At 48.5% G+C, this 27,758-nt stretch overlaps 1 protein-coding gene across 1 annotated transcript; it reads left to right on the top strand.

Annotated features, from left to right (window-relative positions):
- Positions 1 to 5,148: 5,148 nt before the first annotated feature.
- On the top strand, positions 5,149 to 27,758 carry col1a1b (collagen, type I, alpha 1b). Its single transcript, XM_084485861.1, has 51 exons — positions 5,149 to 5,343; positions 6,840 to 7,034; positions 7,741 to 7,766; positions 8,023 to 8,049; positions 8,738 to 8,830; positions 9,866 to 9,937; positions 10,307 to 10,351; positions 10,597 to 10,650; positions 11,190 to 11,243; positions 11,725 to 11,778; positions 12,267 to 12,320; positions 12,426 to 12,479; positions 12,716 to 12,760; positions 13,011 to 13,064; positions 13,221 to 13,265; positions 13,390 to 13,443; positions 13,901 to 13,999; positions 14,286 to 14,330; positions 14,449 to 14,547; positions 14,944 to 14,997; positions 15,120 to 15,227; positions 15,792 to 15,845; positions 16,632 to 16,730; positions 16,845 to 16,898; positions 17,037 to 17,135; positions 17,286 to 17,339; positions 17,441 to 17,494; positions 17,886 to 17,939; positions 18,081 to 18,134; positions 18,516 to 18,560; positions 18,688 to 18,786; positions 18,983 to 19,090; positions 19,509 to 19,616; positions 19,925 to 19,978; positions 20,433 to 20,486; positions 20,629 to 20,736; positions 21,002 to 21,055; positions 21,173 to 21,226; positions 21,524 to 21,685; positions 21,961 to 22,068; positions 22,193 to 22,300; positions 22,814 to 22,867; positions 23,007 to 23,114; positions 23,357 to 23,410; positions 23,834 to 23,941; positions 24,056 to 24,109; positions 24,481 to 24,588; positions 24,704 to 24,986; positions 25,446 to 25,636; positions 25,965 to 26,207; positions 26,596 to 27,758. Exons 1-51 carry the CDS (start codon positions 5,262 to 5,264, stop codon positions 26,740 to 26,742), a joined length of 4,347 nt encoding a protein of 1,448 aa, XP_084341987.1. The 5' UTR covers positions 5,149 to 5,261; the 3' UTR covers positions 26,743 to 27,758.

The following is a 27,758-nucleotide window of genomic DNA, read 5'->3' as shown; positions in this document are numbered from 1 at the left end:
GTCTCTGCTAATGGCCAAAGTAGGCAATATTAAGTGAAGGGTGCCGTTGTCAACTTATATGACACACCAACAGTGACGTTTAACCAATGTGAGCACGCCCAAAGGGTAATAAAAGTGAGCAGTCTAAGTAAATCACTACTGTGATGCTCAGACGGCAAGGAGAAGCAGGCCCAGAGACCATCAACAAAACACAGAGGGATTTAGGAAGATGATTGCAGTTTAGCAAGCTAGCTTCACTAGCTACAGCCCCCCCTGTAATTCACAGCTAACTTATCATAGAAATCTCTCCAGTTTTTTTCCACCAGTGCTTTATTTACACAGTCCTTTTGGCATAAACGTTGTGTGAGGATAACATACAGTTTGAAAACTCACATAATTTACTGCTGGGGATGTGCAGGCATTGTAGCCTGTTTGTGTCCACAAGTGGGGAGGGCTGTAGCTAGCAGCTACAGACTATTTTGGTTTATAGGTGCTGTAGCAGAGGACTTTCATGTAACTTGGCATGAGATCATAAAGAAGGGATAATTAGTTATATACTTCTTCTTATGTTACAATCCTGGTAGTCGAGCCATAGACCCAAGATAATACATTCTTCGCCTTGTTACATTGGTTAGTTGGGTGGGTAATAGCTTATTTATTGGCGGCGTGGGTGAACTGTTGAGTTGGCTTGAACCAAAAATGAGGTAATCAGAGCTGCTAATTTAATTACCAGCTAAATTATTTAACATTAATAAATAGTGAATATCTTTAATGTACTGTGATGATACATTCCAATTCCAATTTCCATGGTGTTTTAGGGGGTTAAGAATGTCAAATGTAACTTAACAGGTAAGGAATACAAAATAAGCTCCTGCATGGTCACAAAAAGTGTTCAGAATCGGTCCATAATAATACATCAAACTACATTTAAACGTAATTCAGTTTAAATGTATTTTAGTGTACAATAGTGTACACTTTTCAGGGTACCCTATCATTTGCCCACAACAGGTAGGGTTACAATAGACTGCCCAAAAAAAGAAATCTGCTCAAAAGGTGTAATTGGCAGTAATCATAATAGCACATAACCATGGTAATAATAATAACACTGAAGACCACCCCCACTTATTTGGACTTGAAGTCATGTGAAAAAGTAGAGGTGTTGCAGTAAAAGTACTGCTTTATCTGGAGATGTTTTAAAGGGAATGTTTCAGAGGCTGTTATTAAAGGAAAAAAGTGAGAAGACACAAATGACAGATGGGCAAGGGAGAGTAACAACTAAAGTCTGTGCATGTGTGTGTGTGGGACAGCCAAGGATAGATATAAATAAGAAAATAGCCAGATAAAGAGAGACAAGGGAGTGGGAGAGTGAAACGGAAAACCACAGAGAGAGAAGGACCAAACTCTTGGCATTATCAGCTTTTGGAGCAGTTTAGCTGTAGCCGAACGTCCTGCAAGTAGGAACACGTGGACATGGCCAGGCAGAGGGAGTCTTGCTGGCTGTAGCTCACAGGCCCGCTGGGGAATGAACACAACTCGAGTTTTAGTAACGGTTCAAGAGGCTGAACACTACTGGGGTAAACCTTGCGTCGCTTCCTATGTCAGGAAAGATGCCCGCCGTTATGTCTCTGCATAACGTTCAAACTGCACACCTACAAACTTCTATTCCTCATCAAAGTCTGGAGGGTCTTTGGAGTTTCCAACCAGCAACTTGGTGGCTATAGGACCCTCTTGTTAAAGGGGGCATATTATACCACCAGGTGTGAGTGTGATTAGCCATTACAAGCTGGGGAGGGGGTGAGACACTGCAGAGCAGAAGAGGTTTCATAGTATACTTCCACCCACAAAAACAAGAGTTTGAAGACACACACACACACACACACACACACACACACCAGAGGGGTATTATAGATTTAACTTGAGTCCAAGGCAAACACAGGAAAATGAGCGGTTCTATTTAAAAGCAGTGTGGTGAACGTCGACTTAATTTGACTCATGGAACCTTGCGATGATGCTTGAGCGGCTTTGTCCTGCAGACAACACAATGAACCCTTCGCCTGTCACTGGTGTCTTCAACACCGACTCACAATCATCCGATACACTGTTTATTATTACTGTTTACTGTATATATATACTGTATATAGTTATAAAATCACCTTGAACCAACTTGTTCTAGATTACAAACTGTCTCCTAATAAGACGACCGAAGCCCCTGATGATGTTGGTACTTCTTCTAAGGACTGTCTGTGTGATGACAGATAGACGGTGAAGTACATCTAGCTACAGTTCCATTAGTACTATTTTGTTAGGACTACTGAGTTAATAGTGAGGAGGAGACTTCTCAACAAACAATCCTGGGTAATCTGGATCTGGTGGGTGGAAGCCTCAAGCACCACTTTGCACCACACACTGTGCATTTTGCCACCTGAAAGTAATTCAGCTGCATTTATCCATCTGAGAATCAGATGACCTGCTGGAATGCATGGGACACCATGGGACACAGGATATATGGCTATCCTGAATACACAGTTTACAGCGGCCAGGTGAGCAACTTCTCTAGTTGCTCACCTGAATGCAATACATACACTCAAATAAATGCAATACATACATTTCCACAGGAAATAGTGCACTACCGGTACATGCTTAGAAAATAAGGATAATTAATTAAAGTGCATCCCCCATAGCTAATCCCTATAACAGCATTTATTTTCTATAATAGAGAGAGAGAGAGAGAGAGAGAGAGAGAGAGAGCATAATATATTAATATTTACATCTTCTGCTTGCGACTTACCATGATGAAATGCTGTTACATCTGACCTAGCTGGCCTTAATGCACCCACCTATAGTCGATGAATGAGTAAAAAAACGTGGAGAGTGGCACTACCACGCAGACTGCCAGCTGCACGTCTGGCCGCCAGCAGGTGTTTAAGTGAGTCAGCTGACTTTCATTAGACACACACACACAACCAGCAGAATAGACCTGTCTGCAATTAAACAACAAGGCCAACCCAACGGTAGCCCTGAAAGCCATTATGCCCGGTTAACGCTTTTCAATCAAAAAGTGACACTTCCGCCGAGAGATCACAGGTGAAGGTATGTCGCGGATCTTGACAGGGCTGGTCGCTTATACGTTAATACATGAAGAGACGTCAAAGTGTAGTAAATGAACAACATAGTGTGTTCCACGCATTCATCTTACCCACATGTATGTAGAAGCTTGTCGTCAGAAATAGAGCATTTATGTGACCTCAGTTCCCCCCTGGATCATACACACCTTCCCTCTTCAGGTCTTTCAGGGTCTCACGTTGGCCTAACCCACATGTCTTTAGCAAGGTGGCATGCTGCCTTTATTGACGTCATGTACTGTGCATCAGATGGGGATCCATCATTGTTGGTCCCTATAGCTGACATCTGTATTACACACTAGACTACTTTTACCTAACCCTAGCTGAACTATAGTCTCTCAGTCACTACACTCCCTCAGTCATCTAAAGATATACCTTCTTATTTTAACCAGATTAACCCTTTTCTACTTTCCTCTTTGGTTTGAATCCTTTTTGTGATATTGTGTTCTCATTCTTTACTTATTACTATTATTAATCAATCACATTAATCACATTATTTACAATCACTGCTACTACTACTAATACTACTACTAAAATGACTAGTACTAGCGCTGCTACTACTTGCAACTGCGTACACTACAACAACTTGCGTACTTTTCTGACCGTGCTGAAGTCGTGGGAGGCTGAGTGAGGATCAAACCCATGGGTCAGATGGGGCTACGACACATGGAGGCTGAGTGGAGAATCAAACCCAGGTCAGACGGGGCTACGGCACATGGAGGCTGAGTGAGGATCAAACCCAGGTCAGATGGGGCTACGCTACATGGATGCTGCAACGTGTCCATGAGACCAGAGGGCTTTGAGAACCTGCCAACTTCTCTCTCGCTCTCCGTCTGTCTCCCTCTCTCTCTCTCTCTCTCTCTCTATCGCTCCCTCTCTCGCCCTCTATCTCTATCTATCTGTCCTGCTGTCCAACACCATAGCGATAGGAGGATCTTTCAGCTTGGTGGCTGGTTGTCAGGTCCCAAAAAATGGATTTGTAAGACATGTTCTTAAACCGATAAAGTCTGATGACTTGTATTTGCACTCAAGCGTTTCTGTTTCATAGTGAATGTGTATTGTACAGTATAGTGTGCTCTGTGACACCGCTTTCAGAAACAATGGGAGAACCAAGTGATCAACGTGGGGCAGGGGGACTAAGGGACTTTATGGTTGATGAAAGACCCACGCTTCTGTAAACTTGTAAACTTCTTCATAATCACACCTGATGTGCGTTTCATGGCTCAGGTTTATAGTCTAACTAGAGGTTGGTTTTAAAGGATTACAGAACATGTTGGCAAGAAATGATTAGAAATGGTCTTATTTATTGGATAAGCATGTCGACACGTTTCAGGAAGAACTGTTTTCAGATCCACACACAGCACTTCATCAGTCGTATCCTCTAAGGCTCTGACAGCAAGGCAGTCAATACTAAATAATCTCTCTTAGACTGTGTTTAATCGTAGCCAAAACTAACCTTGTATGAACGCCCGTGCGTAAAATAAATCACTATAAAACTGAAAATGCTACCTTTAGCTTGGCCATAGCTTCATAGTTGTGTAATCGTTACATAGTAATGTGAGCATAGTCAGAACATTAAAACAAGTTAACTCCGACATCAAAAAGTACGCTGTACACAATACTAGGGTAGCCTACATTATTATTACAAAACGCCACTTTCTCAGTTAACCCAAAGGACGCAACGCAAACGACCCAAGTCAACTGTGCCTGATCCATTGTCCAACAACCCACTTCAAACAAACTCCTAGTGTTACAAAATCAACGCGTTTACAACCACCCAAAAAAAGTGACTATAGTTAAAAAATCCACCGCCAGCCCGGATGATGAGGCGCATCCAGACGCAGCCTGTCCGGCGCACTAGTGTCCCGGTACAGAGATTAAAACGTGAACTTGTTTCAAAGGCTTTTTAAGGCGGCCCCGAGGGATGGAGAAGGAGGGACTAGGACTTGGACATGTTGAACTTATCTGCTCGTTCCCGGGACCTCCCCAAAAGCCTTGGCATATAAAAGCCATGCTTTCTCATTTGTTTAGGCAGTAGGGAGTTTCTGCTAGGGTCTGGATTGGAGTTACACAGACCGGACCGGAATTTGTATGAGTGGCGTCTGAGGAAAAAACAGGATTCCCCTTGCCTCAAAGAGTCTACATGTCTAATATTTAGACATGTTCAGCTTTGTGGATATTCGGTTAGCGCTGTTGCTCAGCGCAACAGTGCTTTTGGTCAGAGGTCAGGACGAGGGTGAAGGTGAGTCCGACTAACTTTGCAACGTTGATGGGATTTGAGTTTTGTGGGATGGAAGGCTGAGGTGGAGGAGGATGCTGACCGGGTTTTCTGTTGTCTGGAAGTGATAGAGCTCTGCGGGAGACGGCTCCTCTCCAAGTGGCCTAGTTTTACGCAGTGGTTGGACAGCGGTTTATCGGTGATATCACCTTTATTTTAGACCCATCGCTGTTGGGAAGGGTGGACTGCAGTTGTATGATTTCGTAGCCCAAATCAAAGTTTCTCTGGCGTGCAGATGCGGAGTTATTGGATCCTCAAGATCCACCCGAATTCCATCACACTTCTTTTTTTTTTGGGGGATGCACAATCCATAGGCTCAAGTTTACATTAAATCCAACTAATGTAAAGAAACGAAAGGAACATAATACTACTAAAATATAACTATAATGATGATAAACAGCTATTATTCTATTTAATACAAGTTTTATTCTTTTAAGGTTGAGATCATTAACCACCAGCATGGAAAAACTCCAACGTTGCCAGCAGTAGCCTATCTGGTATCGAATGACTAATAACTATTGCATATTATGTAATCTTTACGAACTAAATAAAACGAATATGTTATTAACTAAGGCTAAATGTAATTATCATTGTATTTTTACCAATCATTTTCCATCGATCGCATGTTCAATTTTAACACAGCCTTAAGCTGAAGTTCCTTCAAATCATCGCGTTTACCTCAGTTAATACTTGTTACTGTAGGCTACATAATATTAGTTATTCGAAGGACAATGGAAAATCGCTGGAACTCTGACGTCGAGTTCAATTTGTCTAGACGTCAATTAATCACCGCGGCGAAGGGTGTGTTTCGGGAGGCGTTCGCGGGCCAACAGCGCCCCGCTGTGGCTGAACATTTAACAGCACCCACTAATTAACAGGCCTGAGCCACTTTCAAACCAACGGTTCAAAAGCACACCTGATTCATTCACTATTTCGACGCTTTCCAGACTATTGTCAATAGACTTGTACACGCAAGCCATGGACACTGGGGACGTTTTTGGTTTGTTGTACTAAGGGGGGGAAATCGAACATAGATGCTTATTGATGCACGCCATAACAAACATCCACAACCCCATTAGTTGGTCCAGTTTCCAGGTCAGCCCTCTGCCACATTAAACTGTTACTACAACTACTAACTAAATGCTCCTATTTTAATATTGCTGTTGTTATAATTATTGTCCTTTTTTACTCATCATTGCATTCATATCTAGTATTTAGCTTGAACAGCCTAACTTGAAGGGACCTCTGACCTGCTTCCGTTAAGGTGTAGAATAAAAACGAGTTGAGACTTGAGTGATCTGTTTTGGGGACACAACAGTTCCCAAGCATGGCCACTGTTGTGAGCTTATGGTTTAGTCAACGGGCTGCTGCTGCAGACCTTTTCATTTGCCCTCAGTGACAAATCCCTTTAATATTACTGCAATGTCAAAAACAATCGCTCTCTATTCCTACCTCGTCAGGCCCATTGGGTAGCTGCCGAACGGACGGACAGCTGTACAACGACAAGGATGTGTGGAAGCCAGAGCCATGCCGGATCTGCGTGTGTGACAACGGAGCACCCCTGTGCGACGAAGTGATCTGCGAGGATTCGTCTGACTGCGACGACCCAATCATTCCCGACGGAGAGTGCTGCCCTATCTGCCCCGACGGCGAGGGTACAACACCGCTGCTTCTACTACTACATTCATTGACAGCACTTCTTCAACTTTATTTCAGTTTTCTTTTTTTAAAATCACATTCTGGCGCCATCTAGTGCCGGGGAATGGGTTGACCCACCGGGCACCTCATTCATTCGGTTGGCTTTACGCATGAATGCTGTCGTAGGTCGATATGCCTGCTGCTGGCCCTGACTTGGATCTTTAGGCCATAAGCCCTAAGCCTACGTCCACTTGCTTGAGGATTGAATCCAACAAAGAATCGTTTTGGAATAACGCTGTGTATTCCTCAATGTAATTGATTCTTTTCATTGATGGATTACGCCTGCTCCATGGATATGTTTTAATAGTCCGACCTGAGATTACTATAATTAAAGCAGTTTATAAGAGGGGGATAAAGGCCAACTTGTTGCCAATGGAAGGTCCTTTATAATTTTTTTGTCTGCAGACATCATTGTGATTACATTGTGATTGAGTTAAATATAGTTATAGTTACATGTTTTTTTTTTATATATGACCCTTAAACACAAACACAGAAGAAAAACATCCACAGAGACAAATATCCAATGACAATATTTTATACAAATATGTCATGAGAAATATTTAACTAGGCAGACATTAGGCTACATATTGCATATGATATACTTGAAGTCATGGTTTTCCATTCCTCTGGATATATAATAAATATTCTCCTCTATTGCTGTAGGTATCCAGGAGCCAACCGACTATGAGGTAGTTATGCTTTTATTCACTTAAATTGAAGGAATTTTTTTACAAATCTTGTCTTCAATTGGACAAGAGTTTGTTCTGTTGTGTTCTGTCAGTTTGCCAACAAGCTAATCTCCTAACCAAACCTTGTTTGCCCTGACTCTTCCTCCAGTCCAGAGTCATACATCCACATGTACATGGTTCAAAATTGGGCCGACATTATTTATATATAACGATGAGAAAGGTTGCAGCAAAGCCTAACTTCTTCTGCTCTCTGTAGGTCATACCTGGAGAGGCTGGAGAGAGGGTATGTATCTGTTTCTCATCTCTCATAGTCTTCATCACCGACCACACACATTGTTCATCACATAGTCATGGATGTGTGTCATTGTTTATAGATACGGCCCTATGTCGACAAAACATATATTTTAAAAGCACGCACAATGCATCATATCTTTGCACCGATTCACAATCAAAGGACATCACTTCCACGATGTACCTTGACCTCAAAGCTCAGGTAAATTGAGTTCAAGGTCACACAAGTTACACAATATATATTTTATAACAAAAAAAGGAGGAAAGGAAAGAAATTGTAATCTAAAACATTTAGCAAGAGCATAGAAAGCACAGACTCGTAACTTCAACAGACTTGCACATTCCAGCGGGGGGGGATATTTAATCTGAGGTCAAACAACAGCAATCCACAAACGCAACCAGAGACTGACTTATGTATGTTATGTGTAACATTAAACCAGTATCATCATAACATACACACAGACAGACAACCCCACTGACGGACAGACATTGTAGTGTACCATCATCACCTCCCATCATACATCATCACCTCCTATCATACATGAGACGACCCATCATCAGACGATCCATCAAACAACATCCCCACATCGGGGACCCCGGCCAGGGGCCCGACGGGGGCCCCCGACGACGGCCGTCCACTAAGGCTCTCTGTCCCCTGTGTGTGTGTTTGTTTGCTGCAGGGTCCCCCCGGTGCCCCCGGCAACGATGGCATGCCCGGTCTGGACGGCCCCCCCGGCCCCCCCGGCCCCCCCGGACCCACTGGCCTTGGCGGAGTAAGTCTGCTGCACCTCCAGACGTCACATGACCCATGTCGGAAATCACATGACCCATGTCGGGGTTCTCTGTTAGCGTTTGTCCCCACGTTGTGTGTGTGTCTTTACACACACACACACACACACACACACACGTCATGTGATGGCTCTGATGTAGCCAATGACGAACGTCCCTTGCTGGGGAAACCCCCAAAATGACAAATTACCCATGATGCTTTGCAAAGACAGGATAGGCTGGATAGGGTACAGGGGACAGAATACAGGGCGACAGGTGAACGGTAAATGAGGAACGATAACAGTGTGATTGTTGATTTCCTGAATCCACTGTCCATTGTTTACAATCCTGGGTAGAATTTCCATATTGTGGAAGAGCAGACCGTTTCAGACACGATTTATGCCATGTTTCATGAGAGTATTCAGACAAGTTCCTCAGACTAATTTCCATAGTAGAGATGATGTTTGATATAGCGCTAAGACACTGACAGATTCAGCACTGGTAGTGTGGACAGAGTTACGCTCTGTCTGCTACTCAACACGTATTTTTAAAGAAACCCTCTAATGACTTGTGAGAAGGTCTTGGTAGAAGATACTCAGACTCAGACTCAGAAGCTCGATGGCCCCTCTCTCTCGCTTCCTTCTGGTGAAGTAGAACGGCGCTAGGGAACAATGCACTTTACCTAGCTTGCGTTATAACAATTTTATAGTGGAAATCAGCATTTTCCATTTCATCCTTTGAGTTTCGACTCAATGTTAGAAGACTAAATTGTCACTGTGCTGCTTTGTAGCCAAGAACACATAACAATAATTTGTGTAAATCATTAATAATAATAAAAATGCATGCATTTCATAAAATGTTTTGGAGGAGATTGTAGTTGAAATTATATATTAACTATATACATTATACTATTGATATTAATATTTTGATATATATATATATATATATATACACACTAAACATGATATCAACATATACATGAAACATGATCTATATTGAACTACGTTCTAATGGATGACTCTTTCCTCCTCTGTTGACAGAACCTCTCTCCTCAAATGAGCTACACCGACCACTCCAAATCCAGCGGCGGTCCCTCTGTCCCTGGGCCCATGGTACGACGTCAGCGCATGCTGCTGTTAAACGACGCTATGTAACACACCAGCAGTCACACGCAAAAATGAACCCGTGACCGTACATTGGCCTGGGTCACCTACGGCGGCCATCTTTGGCGTTTACAACCAAGGTGGAGCCCAGATGCCCGCTCGGTGCATAAGGGCCATCCTTTAGTGTGTTAGCATTAGGAAGAAGTTGAAAATTGTCCAATTGAGTTCCTCCTAGTCACAGTTCCTAATAGAACACTTACATTTCACAATTACTGTTGTTACACTGTTGCTGATAGCTTATCACTTTAACGGTCAGTGTGTGTCAAGATGTGAGCTGAATAAAGGCGTGATCTGATGTCTGACTCTCTTCGTTTCCAGGGCCCTATGGGTAACCGTGGTTCCCCCGGCCCCGCCGGATCCAGCGTGAGTATTCTGACCCTGTTTGAGATCCTGTTCAATAACAACAACAACAACACATTTTTATGTATAGCGACTATTTGACCCTCAGACAAGATAGGCCGAAGAGGTTGTTCAGATATCATAATAGCTTTGAACCATTAGATCATAGACACAGACTTTTTGAATCTTGCTAACTCTCTCTCTCTCTCTGTCTCTCTCTCTCTCTCCCTGTCGGTCTCTCTCCCCCTCTCCCTCATTTGAACCAACAGGGTCCTCAGGGTTTCACTGGACCCGCAGGCGAGCCTGGAGAGCCTGGTGCATCTGTAAGTATTAATATATCCATATGTATAGACCTCTCTCGTGAACCGATTGTCTAGGCTAAGTGGACGTTACAACACAGTCCTATCACACAACGTTCATCACATTCAAAAATGGCTTCCCAGCTACGTGTTTACCTGAGAGTCTAGAACTTCCTACAGATTTTGTATGTTTCGCACACCTCCACATTTGTGTTTACGTGTGTGTGTACATTGTAGAAATGTATATAGAAAAATGTATTGTATTTACTTCAGGGGTAACTTCCTTGTCTCTTCTTTAATTTACTTCCAGTCCTATTGACTCACTGATACATACACACACACACACACACACACACACACACATGTACACGCATGCATGCACACTCGCACACACACACACACACACACACGCACAGACACACACTTGAGCACAGAATGAATACAGAATGTGCACCTTACAACTCCATTGAAGAAGTTATAAATAGGAAGCAGCATAGTGACAGCGTAATTGTGATTGTAGTTGTGTTACTGTGATTATAACCTCATGTTGTGTTTGTTTCCAGGGCCCCATGGGATCCCGCGGAGCCTCCGGCCCCCCTGGCAAGAATGGAGATGATGTACGAGATCACATAATGACTGTCCTGTCGTAACATGTCTCTCTCTTATGTTTTCACTTCTCACATTTTCTATTCCTTTGTTCAATTCTCTTGTGTTATCTTGTCTTGTTTTACATATGTTTATATTTATATATATTTACATAATGTGCTTTCTTAGTGTCTCTTATCTCTATCTTGTCTCTCTCATGTCATTCTGACTTTTTTACTGCTGGAAATAACTTTCTCTTACGCACACAATTGTTTGTGTACTCTGCAAAAGTCTTGTGACGTTCATAACTAACATACAGTTAGTTCAACTAATATACAGTTAGTTCAACTAATGTACAGTTAGTTCAACTTATATACAGTTAGTTCAACTAATGTACAGTTAGTTATGCACAGTGGTTAATAAACAATGACAAATCCAGCCAGCCTTAGCAGGTTTGCTAGCAAATGCTTCTCTGTTTCTAACCATGTGTGTGTGTGTGTGTGTGTCCAACAGGGTGAGCCCGGCAAGGCTGGTCGCCCCGGTGAGCGTGGACCCGCCGGCCCCCAGGTGAGCAGCCCTGGCCCCGTGTCAAAATAAGAGTCAGGACAAGCAGTGTTGTCAAAATAAGAGTCAAGAGCCAGAAGTGATTTCTTCCTCAGTCTTGCTATGGCTGGAGGCCATCCCAGAAATAGATAGATAAATAGATAGAGACAGATGGATTGGTATTTTACTCATCAAATTTGGTCATAAAAGAACAATCCAAATGAATATCAATATAAAAGACAGTAATGAATGCTAAATAAAGGTACAATACATTATGAACATACATTTAGCAATTTATTTCACACATTAACACAAAAAGAATAATCTTACATACAATGTCATATTTTATAAATAACTCATCTGATAAAAATAAAGTGATATCTTATCTTAAAGAAAACTTAGCTCCTAGCATTCCAAAAGGCCCGGGACTAGGTAGTGTGTTACCATGCTAATGAAACACATCTTCATCATCTCATCTCCTCCCTCTTCTCCTCCTTCTCCTTCTCCTCCAGGGAACCCGTGGATTCCCCGGAACTCCCGGACTTCCCGGCATCAAGGGACACAGAGTGAGTGTTGACTTCCAGCGCGCGGCGTCGCTAGACACCGGCCTCTGCTCCTCTCCCACCGACAACCTCGTCTGACCTCCTCTCTCCTCCTCTCTCTGCCTGCAGGGATTCAGCGGTCTGGATGGAGCCAAGGGAGACGCTGGACCCGCTGGCCCCAAGGTAGGAGGCGGATAACCCTGGAGGCTTTTGGAAGACGGCAGACGTAGTGTTCTGCAAGTCGCAGTCTGGGATTGACTCACTGAGCCTAGTGACGTTTAATGTCTTTGAGAGTTTTTTGTTGTTGGACTGAAACTGTTGCTCCTAACCGGGCGACCAGGATCCTCTTGGAAAATCGAAACACTGCTGAGGAATCACTCTCTTCTTCTTCCTCTTCTTCTTCTGTGTGTGTCCGACAGGGAGAGGGAGGCTCTTCTGGTGAGAACGGTATCCCCGGAGCCATGGTGAGTCTTGGTCTTGGTCTTGCCTCGTTGTCTCACTGTAGATCAGCGTATTGCATGGCTGTTTTGCATGCACAGCACTCTATAAATTAAGTATATATTTAAGATTTAAATTTGATACTTACTTGAGCCAACGGGTGTACAAACACATCCAGATTGAGATTCAATATGTACCGATGAAGGGATAATATTAGATGTCATGAAGCTTCCCTCTGACATGGTCTCTCTCTCTCTCTCTCTCTCTCTCTCGTAGGGAGCTCGTGGTCTTCCCGGTGAGAGAGGTCGCCCCGGACCCCCCGGCCCATCTGTAAGTCCGGCCCCACCGTGTCCCAATCAAGTAGCATCCGTCACAATCACCTGAGATCGTCTGCAATGCCATTCCCATAGTCTCAAGATGGCCTCTCCAAAAGGGTGTGTGTGGGTCGAACAAATCCTCACCTGCGCCTCTCTCTCTCTACTGCAGGGTGCTCGCGGTAACGATGGCAACGGCGGACCCTCCGGACCTCCTGTGAGTATTATTGATCAGCGTTCACTTCCGGTCCGAGTATGGATCGATCATGGATCGTGGTTTCTGGTGTCTCGTTGGTGGACAGACTTTTGAGACGCTTGTGTGTTTATTCGTTGTCCTCTAGGGCCCCACCGGATCTGCTGGCCCCCCTGGCTTCCCCGGCGGTGCTGGAGTCAAGGTGAGGGACCCCAAAGAGACCCTACTCCCCCCTGACCCCCCCCCTGACCCCCCCCCTGACCCCCCCCGGCCACACCCAACCACCATCACCGTGGAGACTAGCACTGACCTCTGAAGGGAGAGGAGGAGAATCATTGAGGGGGGGTTGGGGGATGCTCCCTCCTGATTCCACCTGCCTGGGACCCATTTCACCCTCACCTGAGAAAGACCAGATATATAACAACGCACAGTAACATGAACGATAACAATTCAGTATTCACTACAAACCTCCTGCATCACAACAACCACGAGAACACAACTGACGGGCTGAACGGTGCTGGCTTAACCAAGACCCCGCTAATGAGGCCTTCACACGACACCTCTTAGTTCAGCAGGTCCTACACACACACACACACACACACACAGGGAGCGAGGTGTGCTGCTCTAACCCCTTCTGCTTGCCCCCCCCCCCCCCCCAGGGAGAGTCTGGTCCCCAGGGCGGACGTGGTAACGAGGGACCCCAGGGAGCCCGTGGTGAGGCTGGTAACCCCGGCCCCGCTGGAGCCGCTGGAGTCGCTGTGAGTACCAGCCAGGACCTCTGATTGGCTCCTCTCTGATTGGCTCCTCTCTGATTGGTTCCTCTCTGAAATAGTCGGTAGATAAAGTAGATCCTTGATTGATATATTGATGTATTGATAGATAGCTGCTATATTCATCCCAAAAGGGAAATGAAGGCATTATAGGTCAAAAACAGATCGGTCCAATCCGAATAATAGATAATAATAATCGTTATAGAGCTGTGCAAGAGATTTGGACAATATTTGTGTTTTGTATTTTTGTATTTACCCGCTCTTTCCCCAACAGGGCAACCCCGGTAGCGATGGTTCTCCTGGTGCCAAGGGATCTGTTGTAAGTACCAGAAACACACAAATCAACATATACACGGTGTGGTGATCAGACGATGGTCCTCCATACCATGTGCACCCTGGTCTGGTCTCTGAGTAACACGCCTGCTGGTCTGCTGTAGGGTCCCAGCGGCATCTCTGGAGCCCCCGGCTTCCCCGGAACCCGTGGACCCGCTGGAGCTCAGGGTGGTCTCGGTGCCCCCGGACCCAAGGGAAACAACGTGAGTGGACGCTCTGGAGAGGCTGCTGGATGGACAGCTGGATAAACTCCTGTTAAACACCTGCTAAACACCTGCTGAACACCTGCTAAACTCCTGTTAAACACCTGCTAAACACCTGCTGAACACCTGCTAAACTCCTGTTAAACACCTGCTAAACACAGGAAATACTACTGGATAGACTGCTAGATAAACACCTGCTAAACACCTGCTAAACACTCAGGAGATACTGCTGGATAAACTCCTGCTAAACACCTGCTAAACACTCAGGAGATACTGCTGGATAGACTGCTAGATAAACTCCTGTTAAACTCCTGTTAAACCACTCAGTGGTCCAATGAATTGGTGAAGGAATCGTAATTCATTCATGTGTGTGTGTGTGTGTGTGTTCTCTCACAGGGTGAGACTGGAGCCCCCGGAGCCAAGGGAGAGCCAGGTGTGAAGGGAGAGGCTGTAAGTGACCGGTGGTTTCTTTTCACTGTGTTGTATTTCGCCCACCTGTGGCCTCAGGGTGAGTGAACTCGCCTGCAGATTGTTCCGGACAACATTAACCTCGCTGTGCGTTGCTCTGCCAGGGACCCGTCGGAGCGCAGGGACTCGCTGGACCTTCCGGCGAGGAGGGCAAGAGAGGAGGCCGTGGAGAGCCCGGCGGCGGCGGACCCCGTGGACCCCCCGGAGAGCGTGTACGTTACTACCCCACCACCCCCCACCCCACCCCACCCCACCACCCCCCTCCATACATTACACACAGCAACTCTGTTCTCCCTGGCCTCCCCAAGACCAGGGAGAACAAGACCCCCCCGCCCCAACTGAGACCTGGATCGGTTCCTTTGTCGTAGAACAGGACGTATCTCAGAACACCAGGAGTGTATCCAGATAAAACACACAGACACATCCTCAAATCTGTTCTCATATTCCATCACGAGAGGACAGATTTGTCCACGACTAGACTGGCCAATCATGTCTAAAGCATTCACAATTCCCAAGGGGATTTCTGCCGGTAGTCCGGCCAGTCCCGCCCCTCTGTGTCCCGCTGCCGTGTGTTTCCATCCACGTTTCTCAAACTATGGGTTCGCGATCCAGGTGGAGGTAGGATCGCGGCCTTACAAGGTGAATCGTTGGCCAATATCCGGCGCGCACAAAGAGTTCTGGGAGTGGCTTGAGGTCCGGGGCCACGGACACACTGAAGTGGTCTCATGGGTCACATAATGAAATGTGTGTGTGTGTGTTATTGTGTGTCCCTTTAGGGATCCCCCGGAGCTCGTGGTTTCCCCGGAAGTGATGGCGGCGCTGGTGGCAAGGTGAGTTTCGTCGTGTGCTCGCTGAGGCCCTCTGCAGGACTCCGTAATGTTGACATCTTCAGACTGTTCTTCAGTTGACCCCACGTAGCTCCTGGTGAACGTCTGCAGGCACTTCCAGAACTGGGTACAATGTATTGGTACTGCAGTATTATTAGAATGATATGATCTGGAAGCTGGTTAGCGTCGTTGAAAGGGTGTTCAATAGGTCCTGAGCCGTAGGATCAATACTTTACATCCCTAGGGTATAAGCCATATGAGCACCTATTAGCACCCTTAATTCTGACCTGTAATACCAGGTAGGACTTACAGACCTGTAATACCTAGTCCTACCCTGACCTCTAATACCTAGTCCTACCCTGACCTCTAATACCTAGTCCTACCTGACCTGTAATACCTACTCCTACCTGAATGATACCTAGTCCTACCTGACTGTGATACAAATATATGTACTGTAATACCTAGTCCTACCTGACTGTGATACAAATATATGTACTGTAATACCTAGTCCTACCTGACTGTGATACATACATATGTACTGTAATACCTAGTCCTACCTGACTGTGATACATATATATGTACTGTAATACCTAGTCCTACCTGACCTCTAATACCTAGTCCTACCTGACTGTGTTCTTAGTCCTAGCTGACTGGTCTTGGTCCTAGCTGACTGGTCTTGGCCCTAGCTGACTGGTCTTGGCCCTAGCTGACTGGTCTTGGCCCTAGCTGACTGGTCTTGGCCCTAGCTGACTGGTCTTGGCCCTAGCTGACCGTGTGGTTGATTGACAGGGAGCCCCTGGTGAGCGTGGATCCAACGGACCCCTGGGACCCCAAGGAGCAACTGGAGAGTCTGGTCGCCCTGGTGAGCCCGGTGTGACCGGATCCAAGGTGGGTTTCACAGCTCAACTACCGGAGTCCTCATCTATTGAACTACGGAGACATCGACAGCGGTTTTGTTGTGAAAGCTTTCCAACAGGTTTTGGTTTTGTTTCCCCCTCCTAGGGAGTGACTGGTAGCCCTGGAAGCCCTGGACCCGACGGCAAAGCTGGACCCGCTGTAAGTTCCTGTTCCACCATTTTCACCTCTAGTGAATTAAAACAAACCGCACTGCACTCCTCAGGGAGTCCCTCCTGGGCTCAGACCTGTGAGATCAGGGCCGAGCTCCGCCTAACTTCTCGTCCTCATGCTGTCTAGGGTATCACCGGACAAGATGGTCGCTCTGGACCCGCTGGACCCGCTGGATCCAGAGGCCGTCCCGGAGTCATGGGATTCCCCGGACCCAAGGGACCCTCAGTGAGTCCCAGAATGACTGCCTCGTGTTGGAGCTCTTTTGTATTTTCTAACCTCTAAATATTTCGGTTTTTGGATCAGAAGTCACCACTTTATGTTCTGTATCTGGCGCCACAAAGACGGACGGTCTGAACCTCTGCTTTCTCGTCCTAGGGTGAGTCTGGCAAGCCCGGCGAGCGTGGACCCGCTGGCAACACCGGCGCTGTTGTAAGTACGACCTGCTGGTCCACCGTCGTCCACCTCACACTAGAACGAGGTTCAGGTTCAACGTGAGGACCGGGACTCAGACGCGATGTGTTTCTCCTTAGGGTGCCCCCGGCAAAGACGGAGACGTTGGAGCACCCGGACCCTCTGGCCCTGCCGTGAGTACCACCCAAATCACGAGTTGAATTCATTATCAAGTAATCAATCGATCGATGAATCGACCCATCAAGTAGTCCACCAATCAACCACATAATGTATCAATGGATAGATCATCAATCACTTAATCCACCGAACAACACATCAATAAACCAATCAATCCGATCAATGTGTCGATTTTGTAGGACATGCCTGACATACCATAATACGACTGTTGCTAGCGATAGTTTTCTGAATGCACTTGCTTTTCAACACTACAACATCACCCATAGTCAGAATGTCCCTCATGTCCTCACATCCTCTTCTCATCCTCCTCGTCTCCTCCTCTTCCCTTCTCCTCTTCCCGTCTCCTCGTCTCCTCCTCACCTCGTCTCCTCCTCTTCTCATCTCTAGGGAGGTGCTGGAGAGAAGGGAGAGGGCGGCCCCGCTGGAAACGCTGGCTTCCAGGTATGTTACTCTACAATAATATAGAATATGTACATGGGTAATAATGTATATTCTAACAGATAATAATAAACCTCAATCATATAGCACCTTAAAAAACAAGGCCCCTCACACTAACACACATCTCTGTGATCCCCTATCCAGGGACTCCCCGGACCCCAAGGCGCTACTGGTGAGACTGGCAAGCCTGGTGAGCAGGTAGGTGTCCCCCCCCCGCGGCTGGATACAACATGAAGGAGGAGCCTAATTCAACTAATTAACCTCTGACATGAGCTGCAGGGATTCGTGTGTTTTTGTGTAATAATCTAGAATATTCCCACAATATAATGCTGGAAATGCAATCGCTGCATGTTCAGCCATGGGATGGCTACACATAAGGCACACTTATGAATACACACTGATGCATTTAGCCTCATTTATACCGGCCTTTCTTATTCAGACATAAGTTACAGAAGATGAAACTGAAACATTTGTTTCATATAGGATCGACTCCATCTGAACTTCTGCTCGGAAAGGGATTAGGTTGTTCACCCCCTATCTCTCTCTCTCTCCATCTCTCTCTCCATCTCTCTCTCCCAGGGCGCCCCCGGTGAGGTTGGACCTTTCGGTGCTTCTGGATCCAGAGTAAGTCCTACTTACTTTCCATGAGCTGCTTGTGTGAATTTCCTTTGTCACACATGTACACATGTTGGGTACTCTCCCACTTGCCTGGCACTGAGTTCCTTCTCCTCTCCCCCCCCCTCCCCCCCAGGGCGACAGAGGTTTCCCCGGTGAGCGTGGAGCCAACGGCCCCGCTGGACAGACTGGCCCCCGTGGATCCCCTGGACCCGCTGGCAACGATGGAGCTAAGGTACGGGCTAAGGGAACTAGCATGGAACCTACTAGCATTTGGGTTTTTCCAACGATTCCAACGATTTGTTTTTGTTTCACCCATTACTGATGTTTATTATGGTATCATCATATCATATGGTATCATCATATCATACATCATTACTTACAATGTATTTGTCTTCCTCGTGTGTGTGTGTGTGTGTGTGTGTGTGTAGGGAGAGACTGGTGCTGGTGGTGCCCCCGGTGGCATCGGATCCCCAGGAATGCAGGGAATGCCCGGAGAGCGTGGTTCCTCTGGCATGCCCGGAGCCAAGGGAGAGAGAGTGAGTCACCCAGTCACCCAGACACCCAGTTCACCCAGTCACCCAGTCACCCAGTCATCCAGGACCAGAGCTGGGGCAGGGCGGGCCCTAGGCCTCTGGCAGCGTGATCAAAAAAACATGAGGCGGCATTGAAACGTCTTTGCTCACTAGGCAACGACTAGACTATCTCAAGACAAAGATCCTTTTTAATTGAGTTCATCAAATTCACCTCCAGTGGGTCTTCCTGTCGCAGTACCTTTTTAATGGAGTTCAACCTAAATTCAATTAGGTTAAATGAACCTATACCTAATTGAACTCATGACACACAGTACTGAATTCAACCACCATGCACATCCCATACGACGTCAGCCACGCGTCCACCGTACCAGCCAATGGGAACAAAGCCCACTGACCCATGTGACGGCGCTTGTGCTTCCAGGGAGACGGCGGAGCCAAGGGAGGCGAGGGAGCAGCCGGAAAGGACGGCGGTCGCGGCATGTCTGGAGCCATCGGACCCCCAGGACCCCCCGGTGGTCAGGGAGAGAAGGTGAGGCGACGATGCATCACGACCTGCATCACGAAATATATTGATCATGAGTAGTAGAAGAAGGAGTCACATAAGCAGCAGTAACAGTAGAAGCCGTGTTGTTTAAAGTAGCAGCTGTAGCAGCTGTAGCAATAATAGCGTTTTTGGCGTGTGAGGAGTAATGTTAGCTGTAGCTGTAGTAGATGCAGCGGCGGTAATAAGCAATATGCAGTTAAGACCTCCTCCTCCTCCTCGTTGACCTTTCCTCCTGTGCCTCCTCCTCACCCTCCTCCTCCTCCTCCTCCTCCTCCTCTGCTCTTGCTCCTCAGGGTGAGGGTGGTCCCGTCGGACCCGCTGGATCCACCGGAGGCCGTGGTGCCCCTGTGAGTACTACATCCACGAGCTACTGCTACTGCTCAGTGCTGCTCGGTTCTGTTCAGTGCTGCTCGGTTCTGTTCAGTGCTGCTCGGTTCTGTTCAGTGCTGCTCGGTCCTGTTCTCAGAGCTGCTCGGTTCTGTTCTCAGAGCTGCTCGGTTCTGTTCTCAGTGCTGCTCGGTTCTGTTCTCAGTGCTGCTCGGTTCTGTTCAGTGCTGCTCGGTTCTGTTCAGTGCTGCTCGGTCCTGTTCTCAGAGCTGCTCGGTTCTGTTCTCAGTGCTGCTCGGTTCTGTTCTCAGTGCTGCTCGGTTCTGTTCTCAGTGCTGCTCGGTTCTGTTCAGTGCGTTTCAGTTCTGCTCAGTGTTGCACAGCACACTGCTCGGCATTTGCCGTCTCTCACCTTTGACCTTCTCCCCTCCCTCCCTCCGTCTTCCCCCTCCTCTTCTTCTTCCTCCTACACAGGGTGAGCGCGGAGAGGCCGGTCCTTCTGGACCCGCTGGATTCGCCGGAGCCCCTGTGAGTAGCCCGGCAAACCGCGTTCAGTCGTAGAACGCTGTATTTGAACATTCATCATTCCCTATGCACACACACAAGTCAAGTCAAATCCCTTGTTTCCATGTTGCCTCACCATGTCATGCTCACCGTTTCCCCACCCCAGGGTGCTGACGGTCAGCCCGGAGCCAAGGGAGAGTCTGGAGAGACCGGACCCAAGGGAGACGCTGGAGGCCCCGGCTCTGCTGGACCCTCCGGTGCTGCTGGACCTCAGGTAGGGGTTGGGTGGACACCCTCGGGCCGCCTGTTGTCACAGTGACCGTAGTTACCAACGCCCACTCGACGTCACGACACGACCTGAGTTATCTTTGTTAGCCTCCGTCGTAGCATCTAGTAGCTAAAGAAAGAACAAGCAATACCTCCGGAGGGACATGTTCCTCAGCAATGAGATGCTCGACGCAACAGCGCCACTGCATGGCAGAGGCCGGTACTGCACGGCGTTCCGTGGTGTAACCCGTGTGCCCGTTGGTGTTTGACAGGGACCCGCTGGACCCCCCGGACCTAAAGGATCTCGCGGTGGCGCTGGATCTCCTGTAAGTATCGGATCCGCCTGCGAGATACAAGCGCAGATATCGAATATCGAAACACAATACCACAAAACGCCGAGGTGGATGTCCTCGGCTCACTCTGTTCCCTCTCTGCCTGCGTAGGGTGCTACTGGCTTCCCCGGAGCCGCTGGAAGAATGGGACCCCCCGGCCCCTCTGTGAGTCTCAGTCCTCCCACCACTAGACCTCCTACCACCACTAGACCTCCTACCACCACTAGACCTCCTACCACCACTAGACCTCCTACCACCACTAGACCTCCTACCACCACTAGACCTCCTACCACCACTAGACCTCCTACCACCACTAGACCTCCTACCACCACTAGACCTCCTACCACCACTAGACCTCCTACCACCACTAGACCTCCTCCCACTACTAGACTACAGGACTGCAGCAGAATGTAGCCTCGTACCACATGGCGTTAACCTGGACCCTCTCCTTGACGTCTGCAGGGCGCATCTGGACCCCTCGGCCCCACTGGACCCGGAGGCAAGGAGGGACAGAAGGGAGGACGCGGTGAGACCGGCCCCGCTGGTCGCCCCGGCGAGGTTGGAGGCGTTGGAGCCGTAGGACCCGGTGGAGAGAAGGGATCCCCCGGATCTGATGGACCCGCTGTGAGTCCTGCAAAAGAACTCTACCCCCACCACCCCCACCATCACCACCACCCCCACCATCACCACCAACACCACCAGCACCAACACCACCACCACCATCATCATCACCACCACCACCAACACCACCACCACCATCATCATCACCACCACCACCACCACCACCACCACCACCACCACCACCACCACCACCACCACCAGCAGAGTTGTGACTTGTTGTGTTGTGATGTCGGGTGTTGTTGTGTTGACCCCCTGGGCGTGTTGTCGTTGTGTGACAGGGTGCCCCAGGTATTCCTGGCCCTCAGGGTATTGCTGGACAGCGTGGTATCCTCGGTCTGTCTGGACAACGTGGAGAGCGTGGATTCCCCGGCATTCCCGGACCCGGAGTACGTAGCTTCCCCCTCATCAAATGAAACACGTCGTTGACACTATTTTGTTTCCATTGGGCCCTTATCCTGCTCACCTTCCGTTCAGTGAACCAACCTCTCTCTCTCTCTTCACCCCCATCAGGGTGAGCCCGGTAAGCAGGGACCCTCAGGAGTCTTCGGTGAGCGCGGACCCCCCGGCCCCATGGGACCCCCCGGAGCATCCGGTGCCAACGGAGAGGCTGGTCGCGAGGTCAGAGTTCGCCCCCGTGACCGCAGCACCATCTTGAGTTCTGGGAAAAAATCTGAAAGAAATGTTGTGTGACACTAGCAACAGAGACGCACCCGGGCTGTAGTGGGTCATACGCTGAGCAGGGTTCACAGACACATAGACTACATGTACACATTATTTTCATGTATTTGATCAGGAAGTCACATTGAGAATCAAAAGCTATTTTTGAAAGAATAGAATAGCACAAACAGGACCATTATAGAGATATAGATACATGAATTAAAACTTTTACAAATATTGACATGGTATTAGCCATTAACATTGTCTGTTAATCTGTTAAAACAGCATAGCCTTGATGTAGTAAAACATTATTCACCAACAATGTAACACATCAGAAGTTCAAATCCACTTGGATAGTGTTGAGCTTTGGGCTGATCGGGGGTTGGATGACGGTTTGGTTCGTACGACATGTTGCCCTGAGCCACGGTGAAGAATGATGGGAGCTAACTTAGCGCTGATGTGGTCTCTCCACAGGGATCCACCGGTCACGATGGTGCCCCTGGTCGCGATGGACCTGCTGGATCCAAGGTAGGCACACACACACACACACACACACACACACACCTCTTATATCTGATCCTGGACCAGATCCCCATTACTGTATTGACCTCACTGCCCCCTCACTCATTCGGTGGTGTGTTCTCTTTGTGTGTGTGTGTGTGTTTAGGGAGACCGTGGTGAGTCTGGTAACGCCGGACAGCCTGGTGCCCCCGGAGCCCCTGGAGCCCCCGGAGCCGTCGGCCCCTCTGGAAAGACCGGAGACCGCGGAGAGGGCGTAAGAAACACCGGCTCCTTTTTACTTTCACTTTCACTTCTGTCGTTTGCCTTTTGCCTATTGGTCAATATGGACCGTACTCACCTGGCGGCCATCTTGGTTCCAAACACTCTTGAACGTGGAGTTCTGTTGGAGCCAAGATGGCCTCCGGTTAGATAAGGCCTCGTGGTTTGTGTTCAGCTGCCTGTAAAATAACAAAACGAATGAAATAATGAAACGCTTCCTCCTGTCGTCTCTTCCAGGGTGCTGCTGGACCCGCAGGCCCATCTGGCCCCGCTGGTGCCCGTGGTGCTGCTGTACGTATGGAGCGCGCGCACGCACACACATGCACACACACACACACACACACACATACACACACACACACACACATCACTTAAACTATCCCTGGCTCCCTGAGCATGAGCCAAACGGACACTACTACGCAGAGCCCGCAAGATCATCTCTGATCCCACACACCGCGCACACTTTGCCTTCCAGCTGCTGCCCTCTGGGAGGCGTCACAGAACAGTTTGATTCCTGTTGCAATTAACATCCTGAGCTCTGAACGCTGAGGATGAAGCACTTATGTATTATGTAATGTGCCATAATGTAATGTTGGAACCTGTACCAAGGAGCTGTACAGAAAACTAACTCCACCAGCCTGGCTGTGTGGTCGTCAAAAGAATCAATCAACCAATCCCGCGGTGGCTGACTCCTCTCTCTCTCTGTGGTGACAGGGCCCCGCTGGCGCTCGTGGAGACAAGGGAGAGTCCGGAGAGGCGGGAGAGAGAGGACACAAGGGACACAGAGGATTCACCGGAATGCAGGGAATGCCCGGTACCGCCGTAAGTACACCGACCCCCCCCCCCCCCCCCCCAACCACGCACTCTCCATCCCCTCCGTCTCATCGCCTCGGCCGCTGTCCCTCAGGTTCACTCATCCTGTTTTGTCGCCCGCAGGGATCTAACGGAGAGCAGGGACCCGCTGGAGTGAACGGACCCGCCGGACCCCGAGTGAGTACTGCCCCCGGCACATTGTACCCAACACCCCCTCCACCTCCATCACCTCCACCAGCAACACCTCCTCCACCTCCACCTCCACCACCTCCTCCACCTCCATCACCTCCACCAGCAACACCTCCACCACCTCCACCAGCAACACCTCCACCCCCTCCACCCCCTCCACCTCCTCCACCACCACCTCCACCATCACCTCCACCTCCACCACCTCCACTCTTATGATAATAACATAAGAACACAACGCCACAAGAGGGGGGATTCGCTGCAGTGCTGAGATGCAACACTGCATGTCTGTCCGTCCTGCTGGTCGGTGACTCTTCTCCCTCTCTCTCTCTCTCTCTCTCTCTCTCTCTCTCTCTCCGCAGGGACCCTCTGGATCCAGCGGAGCCGTCGGCAAGGACGGCATGAACGGACTCCCCGGACCCATCGGGCCCCCCGGCCCCCGTGGTCGCAACGGAGAGATGGGACCCGCTGTACGTGACACTCATACACATATCTCATTGTTGTATACCGTGTGTGTACAGACGCACACACGCACACACACACACACACACACTGACCTGGGTTGCTTCCTGCCCCCGGCCGTAGGGTGCTCCCGGTCTCCCCGGACCCCCCGGCCCCGCCGGACCCCCAGGCAGCGGCTTCGACTTCCCGGCCCAGCCCCTGCAGGAGAAGGGCCCCGATCCCTTCCGCGGAGGCCACTACCGCGCCGACGACCCCAACATGATGCGCGATCGCGACAACGAGGTGGACACCACCCTGAAGACCCTGACCCAGACCATTGAGAACATCCGCGACCCCGAGGGCAGCCAGAAGAGCCCCGCCCGCATGTGCCGTGACCTGAGAATGTGCCACCCCGAGTGGAAGAGCGGTACGTCTGGGGGGAGTTAGGGTGGAGCTCAGCCCTCCATGGAGGGGTTAGGGTGGAGCTCAGCCCTCCATGGAGGGGTTAGGGTGGAGCTCAGCCCTCCATGGAGGGGTTAGGGTGGAGCTCAGCCCTCCATGGAGGGGTTAGGGTGGAGCTCCTCCCTCCATGAGGAGTAATAAGCAGGAGTAATGTAGTTAGTGAGTAGTGAGGTGTTAGGGTGCTGCTAATAGCGCTTTCATCACAGACCTGGTAACAGAAAGAATTATATTGTAGCCCTACAGTTCGGGGGAAAACCAGGCTCAGAATGTGATATGTGACGTGTTTGTGATTATGGAAATAACTGAAGGGATAAAAGGAAGATTTCCTCATTCCCCCTTCCTTTCTCTGTGGTCGCGTTCCTTTACAATGGTGTCACGGTCTGTGTTTTTTTCTAACACTGTCGCTGGTGTGTGTTGGGAACAGGCATGTACTGGGTGGACCCCAACCAGGGCTCCGCTCTGGACGCCATCAAGGTTCACTGCAACATGGAGACCGGCGAGACCTGCATCGCCCCCGCCAAGTCCATCGTGCCCATGAAGAACTGGTACCTGAGCAAGAACCTCAAGGAGAAGAAGCCTGTGTGGTTCAGCGAGTCCATGACCGGTGGATTCCAGGTAAACAAGGAGGACGTTAAACAATTCATTGTCTGAAATAGGTCAAAAGAAGTCGTATGACATAATGCTACTGTAGACACAGGCCTTCAGAAACCCTTTCAGCCAGTGCAGCTTCCCAAGATTTCTTCCATGATAACTAAGGGGTCGTCAAATGTGACCTGTGAAGCCCTTTGAGGCTGTAACTCAGATTAAGGGCTTGTATTAAAATTAGAATTGACTGACGAGAGCATAAACTGGAATGTATGAAGTTGGGAACCGACCAGCAACCTTGAATAACCCCTCCCTCTCCCTCCCTCTCTCTCTCTCTCTCTCTCCCTCTCTCCCTCAGTTCCAGTATGGCGCCGACGGCTCCGACCAGGAGGATGTCAACATCCAGATGACCTTCATGCGCCTGATGTCCAACCAGGCCAGCCAGAACCTCACCTACCACTGCAAGAACAGCGTGGCCTACATGGACGACACCACCAGCAACCTGAAGAAGGCGCTGCTGCTGCAGGGCTCCAACGACGTGGAGATCAGAGCCGAGGGAAACAGCCGATTCACATACACCGTCAGCGAGGATGGCTGCACGGTGAGACGCCGTTCTGCCCTCTCCCCTCGCCGCTGGCCGCTCTCTCTCGCTGCTCTGCTCTGCTGTCCACACACTCTGCTGCTCTACTCTCGTCTACTCTACTGTCTGCTCTACTGTCCACACACTCTGCTGCTCTACTCTCTTGTCTACTCTACTGTCTGCTCTACTGTCCACACACTCTGCTGCTCTACTCTCTTGTCTACTCTACTGTGCGCACACTCTACTCTCTGATCACTACCCTCCTCTCCTCCTCTCCTACTCTACTGTCCACTCTATTCTGCGCTACACACGCTACACACACGCAACCATATTGCAACATACTGTGAACGCTGTTACAGATGGACTTGACGTGGCCTTGTGTTCATTGCGTTTCTCCTTCCCTCCACAGTCACACACTGGCTCATGGGGCAAGGCAGTCATTGACTACAAGACATCGAAAACCTCCCGCCTGCCCATCATTGACATTGCTCCTATGGATGTTGGCGCCGCTGATCAGGAATTCGGCGTGGAAGTTGGCCCCGTTTGCTTCTTGTAAAAAAAAAAATCAAAGAAATATGGACATGAAATTGTTGTTTTTTTTCTAGCGGTCATCTCTAAACCTTTTCTATGCATTCAAAACTCATTCGGCTGCCATTGGTCAAAAAAAACTACTAGACTGAAGACTTTTTTTTTCCAAACACAAGAAGCATTTTTTTGATGTTGGGGACTGCTACGTCAACCGAAACCGACTACAAGGACACTTTAAAAGAATCTTTTCCTCTGGCAACAAGAAAATAATATATACTTGTGTAAAATTTCCCCCCGGAGTTTGAAAAACAAACCAAGCAAAACAAAAAAGTTCCACACGATGAACCACAGGTGACTTTTGCCATTTTTTTACCACTGCAGAAGGACATTGAAAACAACAAATGATGTGTACCATTTTCTGGTGTTAAATAAATTGTAAAAAGTGTGCAGCGTCTTCTTGTTTTACATCTGAAAGAAACAACTTAGCTGCTGCCCGGACAACGGGACAGCCGTCCACAGAACGAGACCTCAAAAGTCATCTCCATTTTGGTTCATTTTGAATGGCGACCTCATATTAGAAGTCACCCTGAACTTTTCAACACACGAGGGGTACATTTTACACAACAAGCCAATTGGCCCAGGCTAGGGGGAATTCAAAAGCCTTTCACGGTGCTATCATCCACTCCCGGATACAGGCCCGGATATTGGTGTTCAATAGGAGAGCACATCACTCCCATAATGTAACAATTGCCACTAATGCCTGCAGAAACTTTGGTGCTAATGGATTTGAATTAACAATCTTGTCTTCTATGCAGCGCAATTGTTTTCTTTGTCAGTGTTGGTTCGATGACAGAGGTCCAAAACGGTGACACATACAGATCTGATGCTTGCAACCATGTCTTTGTAGCGAAGAGCATTTACCTCTGGGTAATCATTTCCATGCCAATGTGTTTTTTTTTTACTTTCCAATTCTTCTGTATGGCCCACTGGGTTCATTCCCCTTGTTTTTCCTCACTAAAACAGTACACCTTTCCCATCACTGCA

The sequence above is a fragment of the Micromesistius poutassou genome (genome assembly GCF_964030765.1).
Source record: "Micromesistius poutassou genome assembly, chromosome: 21".
In the NCBI taxonomy this organism is placed as follows: Eukaryota; Metazoa; Chordata; class Actinopteri; order Gadiformes; family Gadidae; genus Micromesistius; species Micromesistius poutassou.
The sequence above is the reverse complement of the archived record's forward strand: the minus strand, read 5'-3'. Positions and strand labels throughout refer to the sequence as shown.